Source organism: Sitodiplosis mosellana, unplaced genomic scaffold, assembly GCF_009176505.1.
Source record: "Sitodiplosis mosellana isolate CC-2019 unplaced genomic scaffold, AAFC_SMos_1.0 Smas_scaffold_6170, whole genome shotgun sequence".
Classification (NCBI taxonomy): domain Eukaryota; kingdom Metazoa; phylum Arthropoda; class Insecta; order Diptera; family Cecidomyiidae; genus Sitodiplosis; species Sitodiplosis mosellana.
Window position 1 is genome coordinate 131,160 of NW_022601411.1, and position 26,276 is coordinate 157,435.

Genomic DNA, 26,276 nt, shown 5'->3' on the forward strand with positions numbered 1-26,276 from the left:
AAACAGTAACGGCACCGACACAACTTACGACAAGCCAATTAATTTTCAAGCGATTTTCACATCTTGAATATAAAAACGACAACTTGAGCTTTTGTTTGTGAAACATTGTCTGAATTCGGCGATGATTTCATATCCCTTTGTTGCTGCGTTCTGTTCATTTAATGAATTTATTTCATTTCAGCTAGGAAAACATTCGCACAATGGGTGAAACCAAATGGAAAAAAAAAACGAACGTATGTATATATAAATTCAAAGTGAATTTAAATTATAAACCGTCTGCTACAATTTTGCTGTGAGAGCGAGAGGAGTGGGAGAGTGCGAGAGTGAAACAGAGCGAATAAGAGGCACTGATTATGAATTATGGATATTTTTCGTCAGCCAAACCGAAAAAAACCCGTCGCCTTGCATTTGGCAATGGTGGAATTTGTCGGTTGTGGTGCGATATTTTGGCCAAAAAATTACAAAACCCACAAAATTAAGCATGACGCTCACATTGCGTGCTTAATTGTTGTTAAAATGTTGCATTTCAACAATCGGCGGCCGGCAACAAAACATCTTCAAATGACCTTTCAAGCGCAATTTCCGTACCGGCCCAAGGAAACGCAGAAAATATTAATACGCAGTAAGGAAACTCAGAACAAAAAAAGAACTTATGAAGAAAAACGAACCACACAGACACACACACATATTTCCTTCGGTAAAAAAACGCGCTCGCAAAAGAGAGGATAAATTAGCCAAAGTGAATTTTCGCAATTCCTAGAAATGTTTCGTTTTTTTTGCGAAATGTTTCGTGAAATTTACGATATTGCGTTATGAAAGGCGAACAATGATGGTAGTGGCGGTGGTGGTGGGCGATGACGGGGTGAGTGCGTTTCACGTTTTTAGTGTAAAACTACCCATTAGGCAATTGTTGCCGAAGACGGCAACAAAAGGAAATTTTACATTATACCAAAAATGCGACGGTAATAATATCCACGTATCGAGTGAGTGTGAGTGTATGTGCGAAGCGAGGGCATATTTGCATATAAACCTCATGTATTGTTGTTAAAAGAGAAAGAGAGAGAGAGAGAGAGAGAGAGAGAGAGAGAGATATATTAAACGCGATCTGATATAGTTTATCAAAATTTGCATAGAGTGTGCGGTCGAAAATCACGGCCCATAAATCTCAGTCTCGAACACATTTTTCATGCACGATGCTCTCACCGCATTTTCGAACGAACAAACACACTCACACACACACACACACACACACACACCCAGAAGTATTTCGAGCCAGCTCTCACCATACACGCACTTTCGGTATAGAAACCGCGACCGATAGAGAAGTATTTTTCATACTCATTATTACGAGTCATATCAAATTTCACGTGCAATGGCATGAACCGTCCATCGTCGCTGCCGCTGCTGTGAGCCACAAATCAAGTCAATGGTACCAAGAGGGTGAAGCGTCAAATGGTAATCTAGTTCGGATTTCACTTCACTTTTACTCGCTCCGTCCAACCTTTACTGTCATTCTGCATGTGAATGTGTGAGCGTATGTGTGTGTGTGAGTGTCGGCACCAAATCAAATCAGCCACTAGTAAGTTTATAATATGGTCACTGGAGAGACACAAACCGGATAAACTGAATCGATCAAAACTGGTGGTGTACGCCATATAGCACTCGCTCTATCAACATATCCGATACAAATGTGGCAGAGAAGTTTCGACAGGGCCAGGCCATTTGCCAAGCATTTTATGTGTCTATGTTAATTTTTAATAGACACACAAATATTTGAATCGTATCAATTGATCGCTTCGCTGACATTCGCTGCCCGTATGCATGCTTATCCGCTTCCTTAAGCACTTTTATGCTTGTTCTTCGGAAGTGTTTGGCTGTGTGTTCATAGCAATGAATGAAATTATATGTGCACGTATGCAGAAGGAGTGGAAAAAAGAAAAAAAAAATCGAGTGAAAAATAAGCATAAGCAGCAGCAGGAACGGCATAAGATAGTAGAAAGAAGAAGAAAAAGAAAAACAAGAGAAAAAAAAGAGGAAATCGAAGAAAAAGAGAAAAGAAGCCGTTTTCAACGAAGAAAAACGCACATAAGACACCGAAAGAGTGGCGGAAGGGGACGGTGAAAAAGTCGCTTCTTCACAGCGGCACACGGCGAAAGTTCTAAGGCTGGGGGATTTCGGATGTTGACCATGGGAGGTCGATCGAATGGGTAGAAAATTAGTTTATATCCCCGTGAAAAATTTGGATTTAAGTGAAAAATTGCGTTAACTTTCGAAAAACAATTTATTCGATGCCGTAGCTGTGGCTAGGTTATAACCTAGAGGGTGGAAAATACCCTGCCAGAAGCCAGGAAAGTCCATTCACTGAATAAATTTTCATATTCTGCCTTCACTCGCTCTGCGAACATAGATTCGTTCAAAGATCGTTCGAATGTCACGATTCCAAAATCATGCTACGTTTTGATTCACATCAAAGTCATGGAACGTCTTGATACGCTGTGCAAACGCATCGCGTTTGAATCACTTCGTTAAAACCCGTAAGCAATCACTTCCAAAAATGTATTCAAGTCAAAAATTGTGAAAATTGTATGCCCGAAAACAAAAAGGTGTGTGAAATGGCTGCGAATATTGGCTGTCGTCATGTTCGTTGCACATAATCCGTCTTTCTGCCATTCATTTTTATAGACTGTATCCCGGTTTTTGTTGTGTGCGAAAATGTTTTTAAGTGCTAATTTTATATCGGTGTCTGAAATTGTTCGACGTCTTTGGTCGGTCGTTTGTTTAACACAAATGCAAAACTGCCAAACTGGCGCGCGTACACGGGGACCGAGCGAAGAAGCAAAGTGTTGAGAATATTGTATAACAGAGTTATGCTACAAGCAAATCATAGTCTTAAATATTGACATGGATGGGTTCATTTTTTTCTGTCATGTATTTGGCGAAGAGAAATTGCAAGCGATGAGAGGGAGAGAGAGAGAGCGCGCGCACATGATGGCAAAATGCGAACAGATGTCAAAGATGATGCAGCTAATAAAATGAACAACAACAACAATGCACCTCACTCTCCTCGTTCGGGTTGTATCGACGAACGATAGCGCAATCTTTCAAGCTCTCGGGCGAAAGAAGTGAAAACCGAGAGAGTGAGAGACAGAGATGACGGAGGTGGAAAACCGGCGCTCGAATGTGTCGGAAATGTGTTCGTTGCAGTTTCGAAATTAAATTATTTTATCTGGTTTGGTTTATTTCTTTTGTTTGCTTAAGGTTGCCACTGTTCATTTGGTCGTCTTGTCAGCCCAGCGCGATGGCTGCAACTGAATTAAAGCAGACAAATGGAATGACTTAATTTGGGAGTGGTGGCGTGGGAGGCAGCAGAGGGTTTCTACGATTTCCTTTCTCTCTCTCTCTTGCTCTCGCTATCTCGCTGTTTCGCTCCTTTGATCTCCCTGTCCCTCTCTCACTTTTCCTTTTCTCTCTGTGTGCCTCTTCCTTGAAGTGCACCCGAGCGGGTGTTTGAATGCAGCTTTTCGAATTCGCTTTTTCAGCTGACAAGCGGCTGACGAGGATTGAAAAAAACAACGGCAACAACATTTTCCACCCAAAGTCATTAAATTTTATTTCGAGTTTTCCGCATTTGCAATGCGATCAATGGCACCTTTGCATCAGCAACAGCAACAGCAGCAGTCAGTACATTAATTTACATCAAATCGCTCTTGCTTTCTCTCGTAATTCAGAAAAAAAACTTTTTATTTACGTTTGTTTTTCGAATTGAATGCGAAAATTTTAAGTGCTTTTTTTTTCTAGCTAAACGACTTTATTTGACTTTTCACCGACATCAATGTATTTTGATTGCGGCAGCAGTTTGTGAATGCCAATACCGGTGTTGACTGATGCCATTTCCATTGCTGCTAGTGCAAGTTCTTTGTGGCAAAGCCAAATTTTTCCTCAAAATTTTCGTTTTCCTGAATATCGTTTACTTGAATACGAAAAAAAGCCCTGATTCGATTGCGTAGTTTATATGAATCATTCCGGTGAAATGATGACAGTGACGTTGATAAAACGCCATATTTCTTATAATAAAAGAGGTGAAAAATATAAATATAAAAAGAGATGACGAAAAAAAAAACGTTTCATTTTTTGCATTCTCAAGCCAAAACACCAACACTTCAGTTTACGCTTCTCAATGGTGACCGCTTATCGTAGCGAGAATTCCAACCGCCCAATAGTATTCCGAAATGGATAGATTCCATGTGGATGCCAAAGATATTCATCATACAAAAAAAAGGGACCAACACTTTTTCTTTCACTTCAAGAGCACAAAAATTCGATTCCGTTCTTTTTTATGAGATGCTATTTCGGCGGCCCCCTTTTCTTGTGCGACGCGCAAAAAAAGATTATGACGAAATGATTTTTATTCACGATCAACCGACGATGATCAGCATTGAAATGAATTTCCATTGTTGCAAACGTAAATTAAAGTGCACACGTTTCGGTAGCGTGGTTCCGTTTTGTTCAGGTGAAAAACGACCGGCTGAAAAATTCCAATAAAAATGCTGCCACCCTCGAGACGCCGATGTGAATGGGACGACTACGACGACGACTATGTCGGCAGCAGCAGCCAAACACATGCAAGCCGTATATATCCTCAGCGAAAGCGGTAATGAGTCATAAATTATTTGAACGTAAACCGTAAACGAAAAATGCAAAGACGGCAAAACGCAACACCGTCGTCGTCGTCGTCATCGTCTTCGTTTCAAAGAATGCATGATGAACTACTTTATCGTATCCTTCACCTTGCCATCACGCAGTTCGTTTTTCCTTTTTTAGCTAACAAATGTGTTTTATTCATTGCTTCGGCACCATGGTCGTACTCCGTTTTGAATATGTGTCCGATGTGTGCGAGGGGACTACACGATGTGTGTGTGTGTTGGTGTGAGCGGCTGAGCGCGCATTCAATATGTATAATAATCGAGAAATTGAATGTGTTCTTATCGTAAAAAGTGAATTGTCGGTGGCAGAGTGCGAGTGCTAGCGCGATAATATAATGACGTGCAACGCACACGCTTTCCTTAACTTACAACGGCAGAAAAAAAATATGGCCGATAATACTTGGCGTTGAGCAGAGGAAAAAGTGAGTAACATTTGAAAATGGCTCATGCACATTTGATGCAAGAGAGAGAAAGAGCGAAAGGGAGAGAGAGCGAGAGACTGAGAACTTCTCGCCGAGAAGGTGAGAGAGGCAAAGAGAGAAACACACACAGAGAAAAATATAGACAGAGAGCACATTTGCGACGACCATTTCTAGAAATCACGAGTGGAGTGGGTCGGAAATCGCCGAAAATTATGCGAAGCTAAAGTAATGAGTCGACGATGGTGAGCATAAGGACTCATTATATCTGGCTGTTAATCCAAGCGAAGCGTTAACCAACCAGAAACTTGCTTCAATCGGCACTTTTTCCTTCGTCGTCGTCGTCGTCGTTATTGTCGTGTGATTAATGCACTGCAAGCAGACGGAAGCAGCACGAATACAAAATTATGATAAACGCTGTCGAGTCTCTTTGCTCTCGATACCGTGTTATTCATTCGATTATTAAGAAAAATCGCCGAATTGGTTCGAGCTGCATGTTTGCATGGAAAAATGCGTGCATTGCTTACAATTCGAAGAGACAACACTCACGAGACACATCCGACATATACGCTTATCGTAACCGAAGAGTCGCAAACCAACTTTTTGCCCTTCCTCTAACAAGTGTTTATGTTCACTTGTTGTCTGATTCGTGTGCACAAAAACAGTCGAAAATTACCGTCATAAAGAGAAACAAAGAAGCGTTAGACAGACAAGAAAAAAAACACCGAATCGAGAACTCAACAAGTTCTCGAAAATTTAATAACAAAATTTCTTGCGGTTGGATTATATGAGTGTTTTTTTTTCGGTTACAATGTCATTTATCATTGCGCTTGTTTCAACCAGAAAGGTAATTGCGTGATTATGTTCGTTCTTTTTTCGATTGTTTCTTGTTATAAAAACAATTCCAGGAAATTACTTTCGTCGCCAGAAAACTAATTCTAATATCATTCTTTAACAGAATGTGTATTTCTTGGGAGGAAATTAATTCCGGGAGTCGGACTTTGTTTGAGTAGTATCGAGATTCGACTAATCGGCAAAATAATTAAATTTTCTTTGAAAAAAAAAAGAATTGGTTTTTAATTTCGTTTTAATGCCAATTGATTATTAGCCATTTTTATAACAATTGAGTAACTATTACTTGTATTGAATGGAGGAAATGACTTCATCCGATTAAAAGCATCGATTTCATGTGATTTTTACAATGACTATTCCCGCAGCCACCGAATATGTATGAGAAAATGTTAACTTTCTCCGCATTTAATTACAAAACTATCGATTTGAACGGTTGTAATAATAGAATCCACTTGGTTTAATGGAAGATATCAAATGAATCTTTTTCTCGTTTCTCTCAGTGTGAGTGCAGGTTTAGGTATGGAAACTTACGAATCTCTTGTTTGTTTCTCTTACTTTCTTTTAATTTTTCCAATTTCTCGCTTTTTTCATCGAATTTCAATGAATTTTTAGCATTTTTTCATCTTTTTTTCATCTTCGAGCATTGAAAATACTTTGAAAGGGCGGAAATTTGTAAAATTTCTTTCATTTTCCATAACCTTTTCAATCTCTTTGGCAAATTGTTGATATTTTCAACCTTTTTTTCTAATTTGTCAACTTTTTTTTGTCAATTTTTCAACTTTGTTCACCTTTTTCTGTGACTTTTCAACCATTTTTCAATGTTTTCTAACCAATTTTATCAATATTTTGTCAATGAATAATATTTCTCTACTATTTCTGTCTCTTTTTTGACTTTACAACATATTTTCCATCTTTTTACCGCTCTTAATAGATTTTTTTCAATTTTTGCCTCGACATCCTAGTTGAATTTCAAAGTTGTATCTCCTACTTGTTCCTAGTTCTTCCGTTTTTCTCAGAATCCTTTTGCATTGGTTGAACGAATCGTCGTTCTCCATAATTTTGTTCACTCTCTATCCCTTTTAGTCACTCTCTCTCTCTATCTCTATCTACCTCTCTTTCTCTCTATCTCAAGCCATAACCGGCAATGACATTTGCTCTTATCGTAATCTGTTTGTTGCTTTGGCGTATGGTTGTTTGTCGGTTGTTAGCCCGATGTTATAACCTCGATAGCTCCGTTTCGACGAACCACCTCCACAACACCTCGTATGTGTTTCCAAAACACGTAACTCGCTCGAAATCGATTCGGTGAAGTCGAAACAGGAAAAGAGTTGAATTTATGTGTCATCGTTTTTAAGCTCTATTTTTTTCCCTCTGTTTGAATCATCTAGTTTATAAAGTGGAAAATGAAAACTGATGCAGAAAAAAAGCGGTCTGTATTGAATTGACCATTTTCGGAAGTGTGTGTATTTTTGCGGTGTGTGTTTAGCGAACGCTGAACGGCGTACACTGTACGCTATCGCATTTTCAACAATTTGGAATTCGTGGAAAGCGGAAACCATTACCGAATCAGCCAGTTTATTTGGCTGCGACGAAGAGAAACATGTTATACTTTGTCTGCCGTACTTGGAACTGAGCACATATTGAATAATCCAGACCTAGAGTCCGTGGAAATATGTAAATGTGTGGAATTACATACGTTGACCTTTGACTTGCATCATTCTTTTCTTCTTCGTTGCATGCTACTAATGGCCGGTAGTTTAGTATCATTTATCGCCATGCCATTTGAGTGTATTTCTTTTCTCTCCCTTTCCACGAATGGGTTTCACCGCACGGACACATTTCGGGCTATGTGTGTTCGGAATCGAATGACAAAACCGAGAGCGATTCTTGTACAAACAATGTTGATATTTTATACGATTACAAAGTTAGCCGGTTCAGAAGAAAGATTCACAATTTTTTTTTGTTCTTTTTGTTTGAATTTCCCATGTCCCCATGTGTGTGTGTTGTGTTCGTGTTTTTTTTTATCAATTTTTGTTTGTTGTTCTCTCATCGTTTTCATTAGTAATCATCCGGGTATATCATAATCACAATAATTAACAATGCAACATTTTGACGAGCAACAATCATAAAATAGTCTAATTTATAGATTAATGCGGCAAAGAGCAGAGGCAGCAACAAAAGCCGAACAACGAAAAAAAGAAACCGAACAACAAACAAACATAAAATGATGGAGCCGTTCCCGAGCAAACAGACGAGTGAAATCGTCTTACAGCTAGTGGTTTGTTAGCGTCCTACAATGTTTGGTGAGAGAACGTGTTTAGAAAACCGAGAACAACGCTAGAGCAGGTGAGACTTGACACAGGCAAATGGCCGAATAAGCAAGCGCAAGACGATAATAACGCAATGACGACGATGACGATGACGACGACGACAACGGCGAACGAAAGAAAGAAAGAAAAAAAGAAGAAGTGAAGAGCGAAGAAGACCTTAAGAGATCTTAAGAGAGAAGAAATCGAACGAAGAACTGCGTCATAAGATAGAAGGAGATAGAACGAGAAGTGAATACGCAAGCGAACATACGAACGAAAGAGCCATTGAAGCGCGAGTAAAGAGTGTATCGAAACCGAGTAAAAGAATATCTATCTAAGCCGAAGAATGTCTTGTAAAATGATGTATATAAAGTGAAATTCATGGGAAAATACGATGTTAATTAGTGTGTGATGGGTTCAAGTTTTAGTGGTGGCTGTTCTTTCACACGCATACACACACATGGGTGTGTGTGCGAATCGAACGAAAACAGCATATTCCAAATGGTATGTGCTATCCGAAGCCTCTATACTAATATGCATAATAAAAATGCGTTGTCGTTGGTTCGATCGTTTCTCTCTCTTTCACTCTCTCTTTCCCTTTCTTGCTCTCGCTCGCTCGTTCACTTCATTTCTTAATCTTTTGTACTGGTGTTGTTGTTCTTTTGCATACATTTTGTATGTTTTTTGTTGTTGTTTTCGTTGAGCCGTTGATCAAATTCACATGCGCATTTTTTTTTTCTACGACGTCATTGTTAATGGTTGCCATGCATTAGATGATAGCGATTAGTCATGGTGCAATCAAAAATGGAAATAAAACGCAATCTATCTGTGCATCATCGGCGTCGATGACGATCAACCTCAAGTATTATTCGAATCCCGGCTAATTTCAAACAAGTGGAACATAAAATCTGCGGCGGAAATAAACGGTTTCGTTTTCATACTTCTTTTTTTTTACTGCACTCGAATTAGAATTAATTTTTATTGCCGTTCAAAATGCGCTGTGATAAATGATAACACACGTCATTGAGTGAAGTGAGCTTTTTTTTTTCAAGTATGGAATGAATGGAGATGAAGCAAGACGAAACAAAAAGTAGAAAATCGAGACGAAAAGAAGAGAGAAAAAATGAATAAAGCAAGCAGAAACAAAATAAAGGAAGTTCATCACTGAACTAAGCCACTAATAGCAGGCATTGTAAAACATTTGTGAGATATCTTTTATGGGCGTCCTCACATACGCTCTCAAGATGTGTATGTAGAGAAGTCGGTAAGAAAAACGAAAAACCGAAAAAAAATGAACAAGATTTACGCGAATTTAGCACGCAGCATTGTTCTAGTTTGCCATTTGACATTGTTGCTCTCGCATTTCTAGCGATTCGCATTTTTTTTTCTTTCGCATTTAAATGGAAACATTCACCTTAATATTTGAACATGCTCGCAGACGAGATCCATCCATATACGCAATTATAATATAATTACCGCATATTTTCATGATGTACACGATTTTCGGTCCCGTATGATATAAACGCACACAAGAGCTCTAGTTAGAAGACAACCGTTGAGAGAAAGAAAGAGCGAGAGAGAGAGAAGAAGAAGAGAGTCATGGCGAGCAAGAGAAGAAAGATGAGAAAAATAATTGGAAAGAATGAAAAAGAGAGAAAGAGAAATATAGGTAGAGAATGAGGGAGAGAATGAAACAGAAAGAGAGATAGAAGTAGATGGAGAGTGGAAGAGAGCGAAAATTTCCTCATTCCAGAAACTTTGCAAGAGCAATTCAATGAAAGAGTGAAAAAGCAAGCGAAAGAGCGAAAATTGTTACCGAGTGCGAAGAGTGCAGAAGAGACCGTGATACATGAGCAATAAAGTGAGTTGGAGTTGAAAAAAAAAACGGTTGATCCTGACTCATGAATTATGTCGTTGAATGTAATTTATGGAAATGTTTCATAAACAATTTATCTTGTTCCGTGACTGGGGAACTCAGTGCCATACCCGCCGTACGCATTCCATGGAGAAAAAAAAGCAAACGGTACAATTACTTCTCTCTCTCTCTCTCTCTCTCTCTCTCTCCCGTACTGTCTGCCCCGGCACAAGCAGCAATATTTTCCAGTCGGCATAAACCATTTTAATTCGGCAGAGAATTTTAATTCGACACAAATATTATTCTATTAACAATTCACCACTAATTAAAATCACTGCCATGTTCTCTAATATTTTATTTATTCATTTGCTCGAAAATATGTTTAGCGCGGCAAAATTGTGTTGCGTACGGTGTAATCAACGTTCATTTCATGTATATACACCGTATTTGTCTGTGCACGGTGTGTGTATCAAGATAGAAATTTATAATGGTTTTTTATGTTTATCAATTTTAGGCATTTAGAAAGAGCTTAATTTTGATAAATCGCAAAATGATAGTAGTAAATCATAGAAAATCCCCTGTCGAGGAGCTGTGTGTCAAGATAATGGGAGTTTAGCTTGAAATGTGATAATTTTCTTGTTTATTTGCGTTGCCTTGCAATGGAATTGTTTTTCATGGGCATCAGTTCAGTTTAAGAGGAAAAAAGCATCAGTTCAGTTCGAATAGCAAAGAAAAAGGAAAAAATAGAGTCTCAAATCAGTTTGGAAAAATCAGAACAGGTTAATGTGTGTACAAAATGAGCCAGTACACCGAAATTCCAACGACTACGACGCCAACGACGATGACAATAAGTGCAAGCAGTGCACAGCCAGCAGAACCAACGTCCACTAATTATTTGATATCAACAGTACGAGATAATTTGATAAATGCAAGCGAACAGCACCAGCAAGACGATGTGAACAATTTCGTTTTCCACTTCAGTTGGCTTGATTACGGTTTCTTTGTGGGGTTGCTCAGTATATCCGCATTGATCGGCATTCACTATGGTTTTTTTTCCAAGCACAAACAAAACAATACCGACGAATACATTCTGGGTGGACGTTCAATGAAAATTTTACCCGTTGCAACGTCCATGATCGCAACGTTAGTACAAATTACTTCTGTTCTCTTGTGTGTGTGCTTGTGCCAGATTTCAATGTGCTACTCTCCGTTCGGCGTGCGTTTTTTTCTCGCATTTCCAAGTGATGAGCAGACAGTAGTGATAAATCAAATTATCCACTGATTTTTTTTTTGTTTTGTTTCGTAACGTTTAATACAGTTTCGCTCTCTCTCCCTCTCTCTCTCTCTCTCTCTCTCATTTCCGGTTTATAGCCATATATCAGGTCAAACTTTAGTTGGATTACCCACCGAAATCTATTCGAATGGAACACAGTACGTGGTTTTTGTGATTACTTCCGTTTTGGTAAGACACACACACACACAAATTGAGACCGAACAATTCACCGATTTTTTCTAATGGTATTTTCGCATTTCGGCAGTTGGGTCTTGCGTTGGCATACATTTTTTTGCCATTGTATCACAATCTCGGTGTGACTTCGAGTTTCGAGTACTTGGAACGTCGATTCGATCGTCGTATTCGCTTTTTGGCCACCTTTGTCTATACAATCAAGTACATTCTCTTCACACCGGCCGTTATCTATGTGCCAGCACTCGTATTTAGTCAAGGTAAATTTTCCTGTTTCGAGTCTCGACAAGACTCTCAACGAAGAGGAACTAACTACAGTATCTGAACAACTTCATCACAATCGCATTTAAAAGAAAGACAATTCGACCGGGAGCATTAACAAACGACGAAAAAATAGTGTTTTTTCGGGGGTCGAAGATCATCTTTTTCACTCTTTCATTTTTTTATCGCCTCTTTTTCAGTCGAAATCCACATTTCTCACTCTTTTTGAATAACATTCACATTTGTTTTTCTGTTTTTCAAACTAAATTTCCCAAATTCCCATCTGAAACTTTTTCAAACTGGAATTAACAGTTTTTTTGTAACCTTTTTTTTGAATTCAAATCCATTTTTATCCCATGTCTGTTTGTTGACGTGAGCAAGATGCGTATCAATTAAATGTTGTGATCTAAATTAATGATAATTTAAATAGCCTCTCACCAGGCATATTTCCATCATTTTCAACTGAGAAACGATTTCCATGAACGAATTTAAAAAAAAAATGCCGTTTTTTTTATTACAGTGAGTGGATTGGATTTGCACTATGTGACGCCTGTCATTTGTGCGGTATGCGTTTTTTACACAACAATAGGTGGATTAAGGTACCATTTAGAGTCATTATCAACTGCATTCAACACTATTTTCGTATGGAAATTTTGAAAAAGAATCCAATGAAAGTGGATTTTAGTCAATTTTCGTATGATTTTTAGTCGGTTGAAAGTTTTCCTATGAAAATGTTCAATGAAATGACTCATTTCATTCCAATCGATGAAAGTTGTCAATAAAAACTCCCAATAAATCGATATGCTCTCAAAATTTGGTTGAAATGCACATATTTCGGATTTCTATTTTGTTCTCCACAGGGCTGTGGTATGTACGGATTTCATTCAATTTTTGCTGATGCTGACTGCAGTCATTGTCATTATAACGTTGGGCACTACCGGTGTTGGTGGTTTTGCAAATGTATGGTCAGCTGCTGAGCGTGGCGGTCGTTTGATTTTATTCAAGTAATTTAATTAAATTTGTCTGTTTGTGTTGTTTTTTTTTTCTGTGTGCCTCTTTCGATTTCGATACGGTGGTCGTGTGTTTGTTTTTTTCTCACACTTTCTCATTTGATTTCAATCTGGCCGCCAGCATGGATCCTAGCCCATTTGTGCGTACATCATTTTGGACAATATTGCTTAGTTTAACCGTTAATTGGATGTCAAATTCTGGTGTTGGCCAAACAACCGTTCAACGATTTCTGTCCGTACCTGATTTGCACGCTGCCCGAAGGTTTTTTCGTCAAAATTTTCATTTTAAACATTTTTATCGCTTTTGACCATATAAACTAATTAAAGCCTCGTATTTGAGATTTAGATCGGTGTTATTCTTTACGATTGGCATGATTTTCATCAAATTGTTGGCCATGTTTCTCGGTTTGGTCATATATGCTACCTACGAACATTGCGATCCGATTCGCGCAGGTATCGTATCACGATCGGATGAGGTGAGAACACTTTTAAATTTATCTATTCATATCTGGATCTTCAATCGAAATGAACTGAGGATAACAATCTACAAATGGATTTTTATTTAGAAAGAAAAAAAAAGTCACCAAAAAAATTTTAATTGATCAAAACACTCCAAATTTGTACGCATGTGTTTAGATCGTGTCATACTACGTAGTTCAAATTGGACAGCGTTTGCCTGGTGTAGCGGGTCTCTTTATTGCCGGCATTTTTGCAGCCGCACTGTCAACTATGTCATCGGCGCTCAACACATTGGCCGGCACCATCTATTCCGATGTTGTTAAACATTGGTACGTTACAAACACAACAACCATTCCATAAAAATGGAAATGAGCATTTCAAACAAGTCACCAACCGAATGAGATTTGATAGTGTCTCCGGTTTAAATGGCTCGTCAATTTTGAATTTATTGCTGATTTGACATTCGTTTATGGGTTTGCCTAATTCATGACTGAATTTGACTAGTTCACAAATTGTAAACATTTGTTTTCTCTTTGTTTCATTTTCATTCTTTTCTCTCGTTTTTTTTTTATTGCTTTTTAACCAATTTTTATCATCTTTTTAAAAATTGATATGTTTGGTTCTGTTGTATTTTTTTTTATCGTTCTGTTGTTTTTCTTAATCTTTCTGTTGTATTTTCAAAATGACAAAATTGTTACAAAAACGCTGAAAATCCGGAGCAGTTTGGGCAAACAAACGGAAAAGCAAGCGAGCAACACAATGAAATGGATCTGCGTTGTGCTGGGGATCATAGTGACTATTTTGGTGTTTTTGGTGGAAAAATTGGGCTCGGTCTTTCAAATTGGCATTTCGATTGGCGGCGTATTTACCGGATCATTTTTGTCCATGTTCGTTTTGGGAATGACCAGCCGATCGGCGAATGCTAAGGTTTGATTTAAGTTTAATGGTTTCATTTCTCCAAAAAAGAGACCATTTTATTAGGCATGATTGATGTTTTATACTTTGCCTACGGGCAAAATCGAAATCAAATTCATCCATTTATTCGATGCGATATCATTTATACTTAATGTGAGAGAAATTCAGTTTGAATATTGAAATATATATTCAGCATCTGAGCTTCAACATTTTGATGATTCGCCGGACCGAAATTCAATTCATTGGAAGAAAATTGCGTTTAAACGGTTTCAACTTTGAATCATAAAAATGAAGAAAATTGTTATCATTAAGGTAAAAATGCATGAAGAGAATTTCCTGAATGATTTTCCATGATCAAAATGCATTTTGATGTGCACATATGTCCATTCATGAACATTTTTCTTGAGAAAATTTGCAAGAACTTTAGATAAATGTTTTCTACAATCTCGAAAAATCTAGAAAAAAAAGTCGAAAAAAAAAGAAAATTCCGAAAAATCTTAAGAAAATCTCGAGAAAATCGCCACTTTCTTCCTTTAATCAAAACATTCAGAAGCAAAATTTATAGTATTTTCGATTCAAATTCAATAATAATGATGAAAAATTAGAGAAAATAGTCGAAAACATAGAAAATTGAACATAATAGTTTGCATTGCAATCAATTTTGATTCATCGAAATCGTGTAAATTCAATTTCAACCTTTGATTCAAGGCTTGAATTTCAAGCCCAATTGCCTATTTAAAGGCTTTTTATTTTCATTCAAAAAATTTACACATAGAATAAATCAATTGCAGGGTTTGATTGTGGGTGTAATTGTATCATGTAGCTTGTTATTGGTAATGATGATTGGAGCGCAACTAAACAACATTGCAAAAGAGCCAACATTGCCGGTGCAAATGGATGGGTGCTCAAGTGAAGTATTTCGGAATATGTGAGTTGAATCTTCGATTGCATTGATATAGATTTATATTCATTCATTCAGTTGTTATTGAATAATATCCATACCGGATATCCACGGATCGTACCGTATATATACGATTCGTATATTTTATACGAATCAGATTGATTGAGTCAGTCATCAAATTAATATCCAAATAACAGATGTTGAAAGCTGAAATGATGGTATTAATGGCCTACACTCATCCATCAAGATCATAATTTCGACGTCTTTTATCTTAATTAAATCGTCTTTAAATATCGATATCTCCTCAAATTTAGGACCTCCACATCGAATTCAACGCAAAGTGCACCGCACGAATCACCAATCGGCCCAAATCAAGAAGTATTTTGGTTGTTTCGAATCAGTTTCATGTGTTATGCAACCATTGGTTTCGTTGTATCGATAGTGGTTGGGCAGGTGGTGAGTTGGTTAAGTGGTGGTGCATCGCAGATAATCGACGAGAATCTCTTGATTCCATTCTTCCAAAGCAACGAATTCAAAGAGCGAATGAATCGAAAGCCCGAAACCAGATATGCAACCATCGATCAAATGCTCATCGAAATGGCGAAACAGTCAAAAAGCGAGCAAAATGTTGACGACAACAAGTCTGCAGTCAATTAATTCAATAATAATAAATCAAAAATAAGCATAAACATTAAGTTATGTAAAAGGCGAACAAATAAAAAACGAACAAATGCTATAAAAGTACGAATCGCACTGTGCGATAAATAATTCATTTTTCTCGGGTCTTTGTTACTTTATCAAAACGAAATGAATGACTTTATTTGCGTGCTACGAGTAGAAAATGTGTATTGCTGTGGCAAAAGTTGTGCACGACTTTGTTGGGCTTTGATTCGGTCGTAATGCATTTTCTGCGAACACAAAGTAGAGGAAAAAAGAAGAAAACAAACCGAAGCAAAACAATTAATTGAAAAGAGGAGACATTGCACTGAATTGTTGCTGCCGTTGTTGTTGTTGTTGTTGATCGAAAGAAAAGTGTTGAATTAATCAAAAGAAGAAAAATGCTCTCATTTTTCTTTGAGCGTGCGCTCGCTCGCTCGCGCGAATTCAATTTCTCCAATTAAAATTCAATGGAGGCAAAAGAGCAACGAACGAATGAGCACTAGTTCAACAAATGCGCCATCGGCTGGGGAGAAGGGTGGGGACATTATTATAATTATGAAGATTCCACAGAAAAGAAAAAAAAAACCCAAAGACATTATTATATGAATTCTTTTTTGATTTCATTCGGTTTTTCTATTCAAGCACACTGCATGGGAGCAAGAGAGAAGAAAATGCAGCTAGTTCACATCAAAGATGCCAATGAAATTGAATTTCAATTGCATTCATTCAAGATGAAGAAAAGTCTTTAAGACCGAGCTCCAAGCGTAAGAAGGCATCGTGAAAGAAAAGCCGAGAAAAGAAATGAATAGCAGGAAAAAACAACAGCCACAAACGTCATGTGCATGAGCTTGTGCGCTTATTAAACTAATTCAAATGGTCATTTGAGAGAGAGAGAGAGAGAAAGAAAGAGAGAGAGAGAGAGAGAGAGAGAGAGAGAGAAGAACCGGATCGCAACGTTTTGTCAATCTGTGCACTATGCGAAATGTGCTTCACATCATTCTCACTTTCCAACATCCAATCGATGGATGCACTAATTGAATTTCACCCAATAACTTTCGATTAAAAAACGAATTATAGTGAACGCAATTTTTTCAAGCCTTCGCTAAACCAACAAAAAATGTTCCTTGTCATTTTATCGCGCAAACGGCAATGGGATGACAGAGAGAGGAACAGCAAAATAGAAAAAATTACTCACAGCCGTTGCAGGATTCCGATATTATTGGAATTGAAAAATTCAAGCCCAACAGATGTTGCCAATTCAATTGCATCGCAGTACCGATAAAACCGTATTGATTATAATGTCCCCATTTCATTGTGCAGTGTGAAAATATCCACGCGGAAAAAAGCGTGCGCGCTGAGCGTACATCGTGCTCACACCAATGAAAGAGAGCAGAAAAACAACAGCGCAAGAGAATGGAATTGGAAGCGAGAGAGCGAGAGCAAGAGTGTGAGTAAAAACGATGAGATTCTCATATTGAAAGTGCATCAAGTGTTCACGCCTAACGCACAAAGAAATTCTCGCATCGTAACAACGGACAAATAATGTTCCGAATCCAAAAACAGTAAATTCCTTATCTAATACTAGAGTGAAGTGCATTGGTTGTTTTAACCATGGCGATTTGGCTTGCTTCGTACGTTGTTGCTGCTGCTGTTGGTGTGGTGAGCAACGAAAGCTGTGGAAAATTGCATTCAAACTGAAAATGGGTTACGACGGTTCGATGGTTCGATTAGAACCGAGTGGGTGGGTGGGTGAGTGGAGCAGAGAAAAAATATTGTAATCTGAATTAAATGTGCGATGAATAGAAACGCTTGAGTCTGTTGTTTATTATATTCTGAAGCACTTTATCCTGGAGAATGGTACGAGAGAACAAGAGAAAGGATGCGAGTGAGCAAGCTAGAGGGATGGAGACCAAGCAAACGGGAGATAGAATGAAAAAGTTTCGGGCCGAGAGTGAAAAAAAAACGTTCAATTATCTAAAGTGGAATCGATTGAGCATGGACACTCGCATTCAATTTGCTCGCTTTCGACGTCTCTCACCACACACACACACACACACATACGCTTCACTGATAATAACTGCGTGCGTGGGTGTCGATTAGTTGCAACGCCAATGATTCTTTGCTCAATGAACACAAAAACCATTCCATTGAACTTTATTTCAATTGACTCGACCGACAAAATTCGCTTCGTGTTCAATTTTCTCTCTATTTATCTTGTTTTGGACGCGCTATCGCTTCTGGTTCTCATTCTCATTCTCTCAATCGCTATTCTTCACTCTCCCGCTGTCTATCTCGCTCGCTTTTCTAATTTGGAGAGAGCTTTGCCTCGCTTTCTCTCTCTCTCTCGATGTCCCTCTGTGCGTCGCTTTGTCCTGCTTTGTCTCTCTGTGCTCCTCTTTGTCTTTCGTTTGCATCTCTTTGCCCTCTCACTCCCATTCGGTTTCTGGTGCATCGAGCTGCATATCACATATGTGATCCAAATTATCGGCACGATTTGTTGCGTGTGCCTGCTTAATCAAAATGCGTAAAATATTTTTCGGCATAGCCCCGCAAGCCGCATTTAATGCCAATGTTGAACATTACTTACAATCAGCTGAACAAGGCACATTGATGCGTTAATAATTAGTAACAGCAATAGCAACACCTACCCAAAAATAGCACACATTGTATACGCAATGATCAGCCATTTAGATATTTAGCTAACACACACACATATACACTCATATAAATTCCAGAACAATGGAGCAGCAGCAGCAGCACTTGGCTTTGTGTGTGCATTCGATGGGATTGCACCGAAAAATGCCATTCGACACAGGAATGCACAGCTGCAGCGCGTTTGAGTGTGTGTGTGGCCGAACACGAAATAGATAATTACAATGTATTCAAAACGCCGAAACATGTAAATTGATCTAATTTTTCAATTGACATTCATTAGCCGTTTTCAAGAGCCCGTCACACACTCTCTCTCTCTCTCCCTCGTTATTATCGCATCGTGTTGCGTCGTGATTGCATGAATGATGGACTCCATGAAGTGGGGGACAACACGGCTCGGTGGAAAATTATCTAAAAAAAAAAATTGGTTATGATGGTGTTGCATAGTAATATGGTTAATTAGGGACAATTTCCAATAATTATGTCCATATTTTTTGGTTGCACGGTTTTCTATTTAAATTTTTTCCTGTCACTCTCTCTCACTCTCTCCCATTTTTTGACGTTATATCTCTCATTCTCGCGCTCTTTCGCTCTCTCTCTCTTTATCTCTTTTACGATTTTTTCGCATGCTATCTCACATCGCCTTACTTCATTTTCTCCTTCAATTGTGGCTTTTTCTTTGCTTTCTTCACTGTTGACGGCTCATTTAAACGTTCTTAAACCAGATTGAATTAACGAAACGGTAGTGAGAGATGCATAATTTTAAATGACGAAATGAAGAGAAAATATTTGGTGTGCGTACGATTTTGATTGGTCTCTCTGACATGTTGTGATCAAAGCAATTAACTGGATTTTTTTCTCTCTTCGGTCGTTTAAATTTTTATTCAACGCAGTTGAACTCATCAACTTTCGACCTCCTGCGGTTTTATGCCAAGCATCGATATGCCGTTCGTTTGTTCGTCAAACGATTGATTAAAGTCAAGCATCGTGCTCTTCCGTCCAATTATAACCGAACAACCTCATTCCAAAATTTATGAAACCACTCTGTCATATATTTTCCATATTGCCAGAATGAGCCTTTTTATCGCGGCACATTTCATGGTGTGGCGCAGCAATAAGCGACTGAAAACCAAATTTTACGCTTTAAACGGCGATAAATGCGAGAACAACAAAAACGCCAACTTTCATAATAAAATCATCTAAATTTTGACAATTTGGAAAAATGAAATTGCGATTTTGCTCCCCCATTTTTCGGTGGCCATGGCAAAACTTTGCCCGTGCACATAAAGTTTGATGATGTACGAGATGTATGGATGAAAAAAAAAAACAAAACGGAATGGAAACAGTAAAATGAGAGTCTGGCTAAAGCACTAGCGCAGCCCCTCCAATTTGTCGAACAAGTGGATAGATCATGAAATGAACATTTACCACTTTGTGTGCCTGTGACTGTCATACGCACAATGCAATCGCCATAAAAATCCAAAAATTATTATCATTGACCCAATTCACGTGGTGCTTGTTGGTTGTTTCGATGCCGGTCCCTCGCACAGCTCTTGTGGCTTGTACCGATAGACCAAACGAAAAACCTCATCAAAGTGACCAGAGAGAAGAGCAATAAACACAAAATTTACATATTTTCAACAATGATGCAACAAATTTCTTATCAACACAAATGATGGCTATCAGTTGTTTGTCATTGTTTGGTGGCAGCACCACGTTATCGTAATCAGCTCATAACATTTGCAATGCTCGATGAAAACGAGAACCGAAAAAAACCCTCTCATTCAAAATGGAACAAAGACTCGATCGAAATCGCTTTGCAAATGTTGTTTTTTTTCGCTTTTCGGCTGTATTGAACAGAGAGCGCATCATTTTAATATTGTCATCGCATGTCGCATCAGATAAAGCCAAACCTCAAATACCGTCCAGATAGATAGAAAATGAAGGGGGATAAGACACACAAATCAAATAATTGAATGGTACTCTTGCTAAAGCCACCACACGGAGTGTGAGAGACGAAAAAAAGCACTCGTGCTAAGCCAAAGATTGCTTTCAAAGTGAGGATAAAATAGATTTGAGATTGTGAAAAGATGAGCAGAGCTAACGTATGAACGGACAGGAGAGAGATTGCAAAAGAAAGAGATAAGAGGAGGGAGGGAGAGAGAGAGAGTAAGCGAGTTAACAGAACGCGTGGATTGAAAGAGTGAAGCAACGGAGCGAACAAGCGAATGAACAAATGAGTTAAAGGGAACGAACGAGCAAAAGTCGGAAAGAAAGTGCGAGCAAGTGAGAACGGCCAAATCAAGAGAAAGAAGAAGAAAAAAACGAGAGAAAAATCAACCAACGATTTGTGTGCTTGAGAACATGTTCGTATTTACATACCAAGCGAGTGGCATTCAAGTTCTATCAGTCGTATCTAAAAATACGCATAAATAAAATCCAATATTTGTTACGTGAGTTGCGTTCGAAAAATGGCCGAACAACGATGGAGACGACGACGACGGCGACGATAATGCATGCATGTTTCTAGTGTAATCACAATTTGCATTCGATGCGATGTGGTTCTTGATACTACTCTTCTTTGAATGAAACGAGAAAAAAAAAGAGTCGCTTTGTCGTCTCACTTGTCGTGTCTCTTGTCGTTCGTTTTCCACTTCTCATTCGTTTGTCTTCCAGTTTTCTTATGAATTCATATGTAAACGTTTTATTTATACGAGCAATTTGTTGTTCTTTCATATGCACTCACATTTTCTAGCGTGCCGAGTGAAAAGAGAAAAAAAAAGAAACGAAATGAACGAATTTGGTTGCCCCAAAACAAACTTGTGTCGTTATTCAATTCGGTTGTTTGTATGCGTGCATTTCATTCGTTTTCCCGTGAATTTGCTGCATATTTATTCATCGTACCTTTATCTTTCTCTCTCCTACTCGCTCATTCTCACTCGACGGCAACAAAAAGCATTGCCTTTTATCCAAGTGGATTTTCCATATGCATGATTCGGATGGATTTCATCATCATCATTTTTCTCTCTCTCTCTCTTTTTATTCGACTCTTTACCACCGTTTTGTATTCATAGATAACAAGTATTCATACACATTCTTGATAAATATTCTCGTGCACTTTTTACGATTCCACATAACACAACAAACACACACACACACACCGAACGCATCACTTTAATGTGCCATTAGAACTCAATATGCAAATGTTTTTACGCCGTTGCCGGTGCTGTTGCGTTAGCATGTGTGATGATGCACAATTTTAGTGCAAATTCTCACACATTGCCGCCGATGCTTTTATCGACACATTTTTATCAGCGAGAATGAAGCGAACGGGCGAGAGTGCGAATTCGAGTGCGAATACGAATGCGAGAACGAGAATGAGAACGAGAACGAGAACGAGAACGAGAACGAGAGTAAACGAATGACTGAGTGGGTGCGAGAGTGAAAGAGCGACTGAACAATATAGAGTGCGACAGAGTAAGAGAAAGAAAGAGAGAGCGAAAGAGAGGGCAGGAGTTAGTGTGAGCATTGAATTAATACTCTTGGAATCGGGTGTGTGTGCGAGCACGTTGGATTTTTAACCGAAAATTATTACCCGTACAAGGCATCATGCATATGAAAACCAATTTTCACTTAAATTACAACCTCAACAAATGCATGTGGTGAGCACATTTCGTGTGTATGCTTTTTTTTACTGCGCTTAAACCGTTTTCTCTCTCTTTCTCTCTCTCTCTCTCTCGCTCGTCATTATTCATGCGAGTGTGTGTTTCACATGCAGACGTAATAAAAATCTATAACAATTCCGTTTTTGGTTGCTATTATTTCATCGCGCAACGACTTCATTTGTTCTTCGTCGTCGCTGTTTAATTCTTTGTTGGACTTTCGATTGTTCATTCAACTCAATTCTTGGGGCTTTCTTTACCAAGAAACTCTTACGACAGAAAGAAAACAACTGAAAACGACTCGACTTACCAAAGAAAAAAAAAACTCTTTTTTTTCGTTTCTTTTTCATTTTATCCATTTCTTAAGAGAAAAACAGCAACAACTTTTTGATGTTGTCGCTCCTCGTTTGCGTCACACAAAAACCATGTTTCAGCAGCCGAACGAAAACTTTCTCGTACTTACAATGCAATCATTTTTGATAAGTTTTCAATTTATGCGCGACAAGATTGTCGCCGCAGACACAATATCACTCGCAATTTTTGTCGGTCGTTTGGTGGTGTTGCTCATTTTGCCGCCATTTGCACGGCTTTTGCGTCGTGCATTTCGGCTTTCGTTGTCGTTTACTGCTCTTTGAGGTGTATAACTCGGGACTCGGCTTAGTTATTATAAAAGTGTGCTTGCTGTGGCCGCATTCGTTTGCAACCACTCTCATTCTCTTTTGCGCGAATTTTCGAAAAACAATTCCGCTTATTCTTTCTCTAAATCACTCCTTTATAGACCCTCTCCTCTCTTTCTCACCTCCCTTTTCCTCTCCCTTTCTCTCACTCTCTCCCTGCCCCTTATCTCTGTCTCTGTCTCTGACTCTTGAAGAAGGTCTCTTCGCTTCTCATTTTCCCCATTGAACACAATCTGTCTTGTCCATGTAATTCATGTGACTTTTTGGCCGAAAAAAGAATCCACTTGTAACGAAGGTACACTCGATTTTTCGATCTTAAAAATGCTTTGCATACATTAAAGCACAAGCCAAAGTTGTTGCAAGAGAACACCCCAACATAAGCTTAACTTGGCGAAGAAGAACATTTGGTCTTCGACAGAGTGTTTCTCTCTTCTCATTTCTTCGATTCAATTAAAAGTACAGCTTGTTAAGCGGATGATGGTTGGTGTTTGACATAATCACACTTGTTTCGGTAAAATTTCAAAGTCATCGGAGACATGACACACTCGATTGTGCTTGTGGGAATTGTGCTGGAACGATAAATTGACGACGACGGCATATTAAATGTGCCATCAATTAGTTTGGATGCGTGTTCATTTCATTCGAAAAAGATTTGCGTCCACACTTCTGTGCGTACAGTGGGCAAACTGAATCGAAGGAGAAGCACAAACAGAGAAAAATAACACACCAAATATCATTTCACTGGGTTAATTTAAATCTTCGATTTGCATAATTCCAATTGTGTGCTTGGAATGGAGAATATGGCTAGAGTCGGAAATGGCAGACAATAATTGTGTTCCATTATAGCCGAAGTGTGCCGTTTATCCGATGTGTGTGTGTGTGTGTGTGTGCGCGCAATAAAAAAGCACATCTCATTCAGTTTTGTTTGTTCGGCAAATGGCTGGAAGAAATTGCGCTCTTCACAATTGCGTTAGACAAAAAGACAATTGCTGGAAAATTACACGCGAAAGTGAACGAACGAAGAGTCTCAAGTGCGAAAAAGACACCGGGGCGAGTGAGAATGAGTGCGAGGCAAAGTGTGCCTGGCACAGAGTGAGTAAGAATGAATGAGAGACATACAGAATGGGTGAGAATGAGTTAGAATGTGAGCCAAAACGAGATGGAGTGTTCCAACTCGATCTATAGCGAGAGAGAATGTATGAGAGAAAGATTGAATTAGAATAAGCAAGTAGATGAGAGGCAATGGCCGATTGATGACGCTAACCATATCTCAATGGCAGTCCAACACCAGTTTATCCGTACCACATTAAAATTGATCGACGGCAGGAAATTCGCCGTCTCCGTTGCCAGCACACAAATTTTCATCTCTCGTATGGCCAAATGTTATGTTTCAAACAGCGGTATTGAAACTTGTCAACATTTCAATTAACGATTAAAGAAAACCACTGCAAATGATATGTTCAAAAACACTCGCAAACTTTTATCACACTCAAGATGCATTTGCAGTTGCACGCATTTTGTGTTATCAATTTCCCCGCAAAATGACACACGACCAATGCAAATGATGAGTGTTGGTGATTCTCTTCAAACTTGCTGCATCCAAATCGAGATAGCGAACGAAAAGAATGCTTTGCGTGACTGAGATACAAATCGATAGCCAGTCAGATGAGTTTTTCTTGATAATTTTTCACTGTTTTAAGTCTTTCTGCATTCGTCGGCCATGCAAGTTGCAAATAGCAAAAAAAAAATGCAATTTCAAACAGCCAAATGAGAAATCACCAGTTTCAAACAGCAAAAAGTTTCAATCAGTAAAAAAAAAGAAGTACTCGCTCTGAAACAAACGAAGAGAAATGACTCGAATATTGTGTGGCGATCAATCGGCATTGCGTTAAAATGTCATTTCAGATGGTTGTCGTTGCGCGGTTGAGGTTTTTCGGCTTCGCTGCGACGACAACAGAAGATGTCACTCACATTACAAAGTGTGTGTGGCTTTTTGGCGGCACAAAGGAAATTCCAGCTTGGATTTTTTATGCGATCCTTCATTCATTCGCTTGCAGCCCGATGGATTGCATCGCTGAACGATCAAGACAAAAGAGTGGTACAAGATTGCTTGAACAAAAAAAGAAAAGAAAGCGCATTAGAGGCGAACTGAATGAGATGCCACTAAAGAAGGCGGAAAAAAACCACTGAAACCGAATCCAGTCGCCGAACGAGAGAGCGAGTGCATTTCATGTTAAGAGTGATTTTTTCTTTGGTTTTGCACCCGAAAAAAAAACACAACAACCGACAACGACATCGTCCAGGCGGAAAAATCTCTTGAAAATTGATGAAAGAGCAAACATGAAGCAGCGACGAAAAAAGAAGCAACATCATTTCTGTGCTGCTGGTTTCGACTACCGTTCGCCTTTTGTCCTGTCTTGATGAGCAAACTTCGTTAAGAACATCGGCAAACACAACAACAACAACAACAACAAAACATATCACAATAATGCAGAAAAAGGCGGCAGCAGCGCGTCATCGCCTCGAAACATCGCTCGAAAAGAAAACATTGTTTCAATGCGCCTTCAATGCAGGCGAAACGATTTCAAGAGAGTGAGAAAGAGCGAGAGTGAGAGAGTTAGAGAGACAGAGGCACGATTTCAAGTGGCCCGCACCACTCGACAGCCGGGAGAATGAGAGACATTATTGTGAGGCCCGTTTATCGAGAGAAAGAGTGTTAGTACCGTTCATTGTTTTTCATGTTCGTCGGTGGCTCGCCTTGTGCAAGCAATCCGTGTGTTGCAGTTTTGCTTATTGTCATTCGAAGCGCATACTATCGACAATTCATTCTTGGTTTTGGCGCAGATTTTTTTCCTTTGTTACTGTTGCTGCTACCGGTTTGGATGCTGCTGCTGCTGCTGACGAAAGACAAACCGGCCGATGCTGTTGAAAGACAAAGCGCACTTCAGCCACAAACCGGGAATGAAAACTGAAAGAACAGCTCTTTCGTTCACCGTTTGCTTGTCGCCGGTGTGCATTACACAACGCACATACAAAAGAAAACACCGGCAATCCATAAATCAACACTGAAGACGAAACTTTTGTGCCTTTTTTTTTCTTGCACATACAAATGGTCGAATGAGGAGGTGGAGGTAAGGATGAGTGTTTGCACGAAGAGAATCATGAATTGAAAACTCGGCTCTCAACGAAAAGCGACAGCACAATATCCAATTCGGAATTATATGTGAAAAGCGTGAGCGCACAAATTCATCAAACGCAATTTTTTTTTATGTAATATTTGCGGCTGCGGCTCGCGGCAAACGGGATTATGAGAGCTAAGCCCTCTCTCTCACATGCACACGCACCATATCATTGTGCGATTATCTTGTCGTCTACGTGCTCAAATAGTATAATGTTATCAACAAAAGCATCATCGACTTAAAAACAAAGAAGAAGATGACGATGGAGATGGAGGGAAAGAAATTACCAACGAAAAT

General features: G+C 38.9%; 2 protein-coding genes across 2 annotated transcripts in view; one reads left to right on the forward strand and one right to left on the reverse strand.

Moving 5' to 3' along the window:
* The window catches only part of LOC129576096 (protocadherin-like wing polarity protein stan), a 96,441-nt gene that overhangs the window by 32,202 nt on the left and 37,963 nt on the right, over window positions 1-26,276 (reverse strand). The gene's annotated exons all lie outside the window — the stretch shown is intronic.
* LOC129576097 (sodium-coupled monocarboxylate transporter 1-like) lies at window positions 10,843-15,886 on the forward strand. The gene is made up of 11 exons (XM_055460627.1): window positions 10,843-11,281; window positions 11,510-11,600; window positions 11,677-11,863; window positions 12,385-12,463; window positions 12,725-12,868; window positions 12,996-13,136; window positions 13,221-13,350; window positions 13,511-13,662; window positions 14,056-14,260; window positions 15,040-15,176; window positions 15,464-15,886. The coding sequence occupies exons 1-11, from the start codon at window positions 10,935-10,937 to the stop codon at window positions 15,804-15,806; spliced, it is 1,956 nt and encodes a 651-aa protein (XP_055316602.1). The 5' UTR covers window positions 10,843-10,934; the 3' UTR covers window positions 15,807-15,886.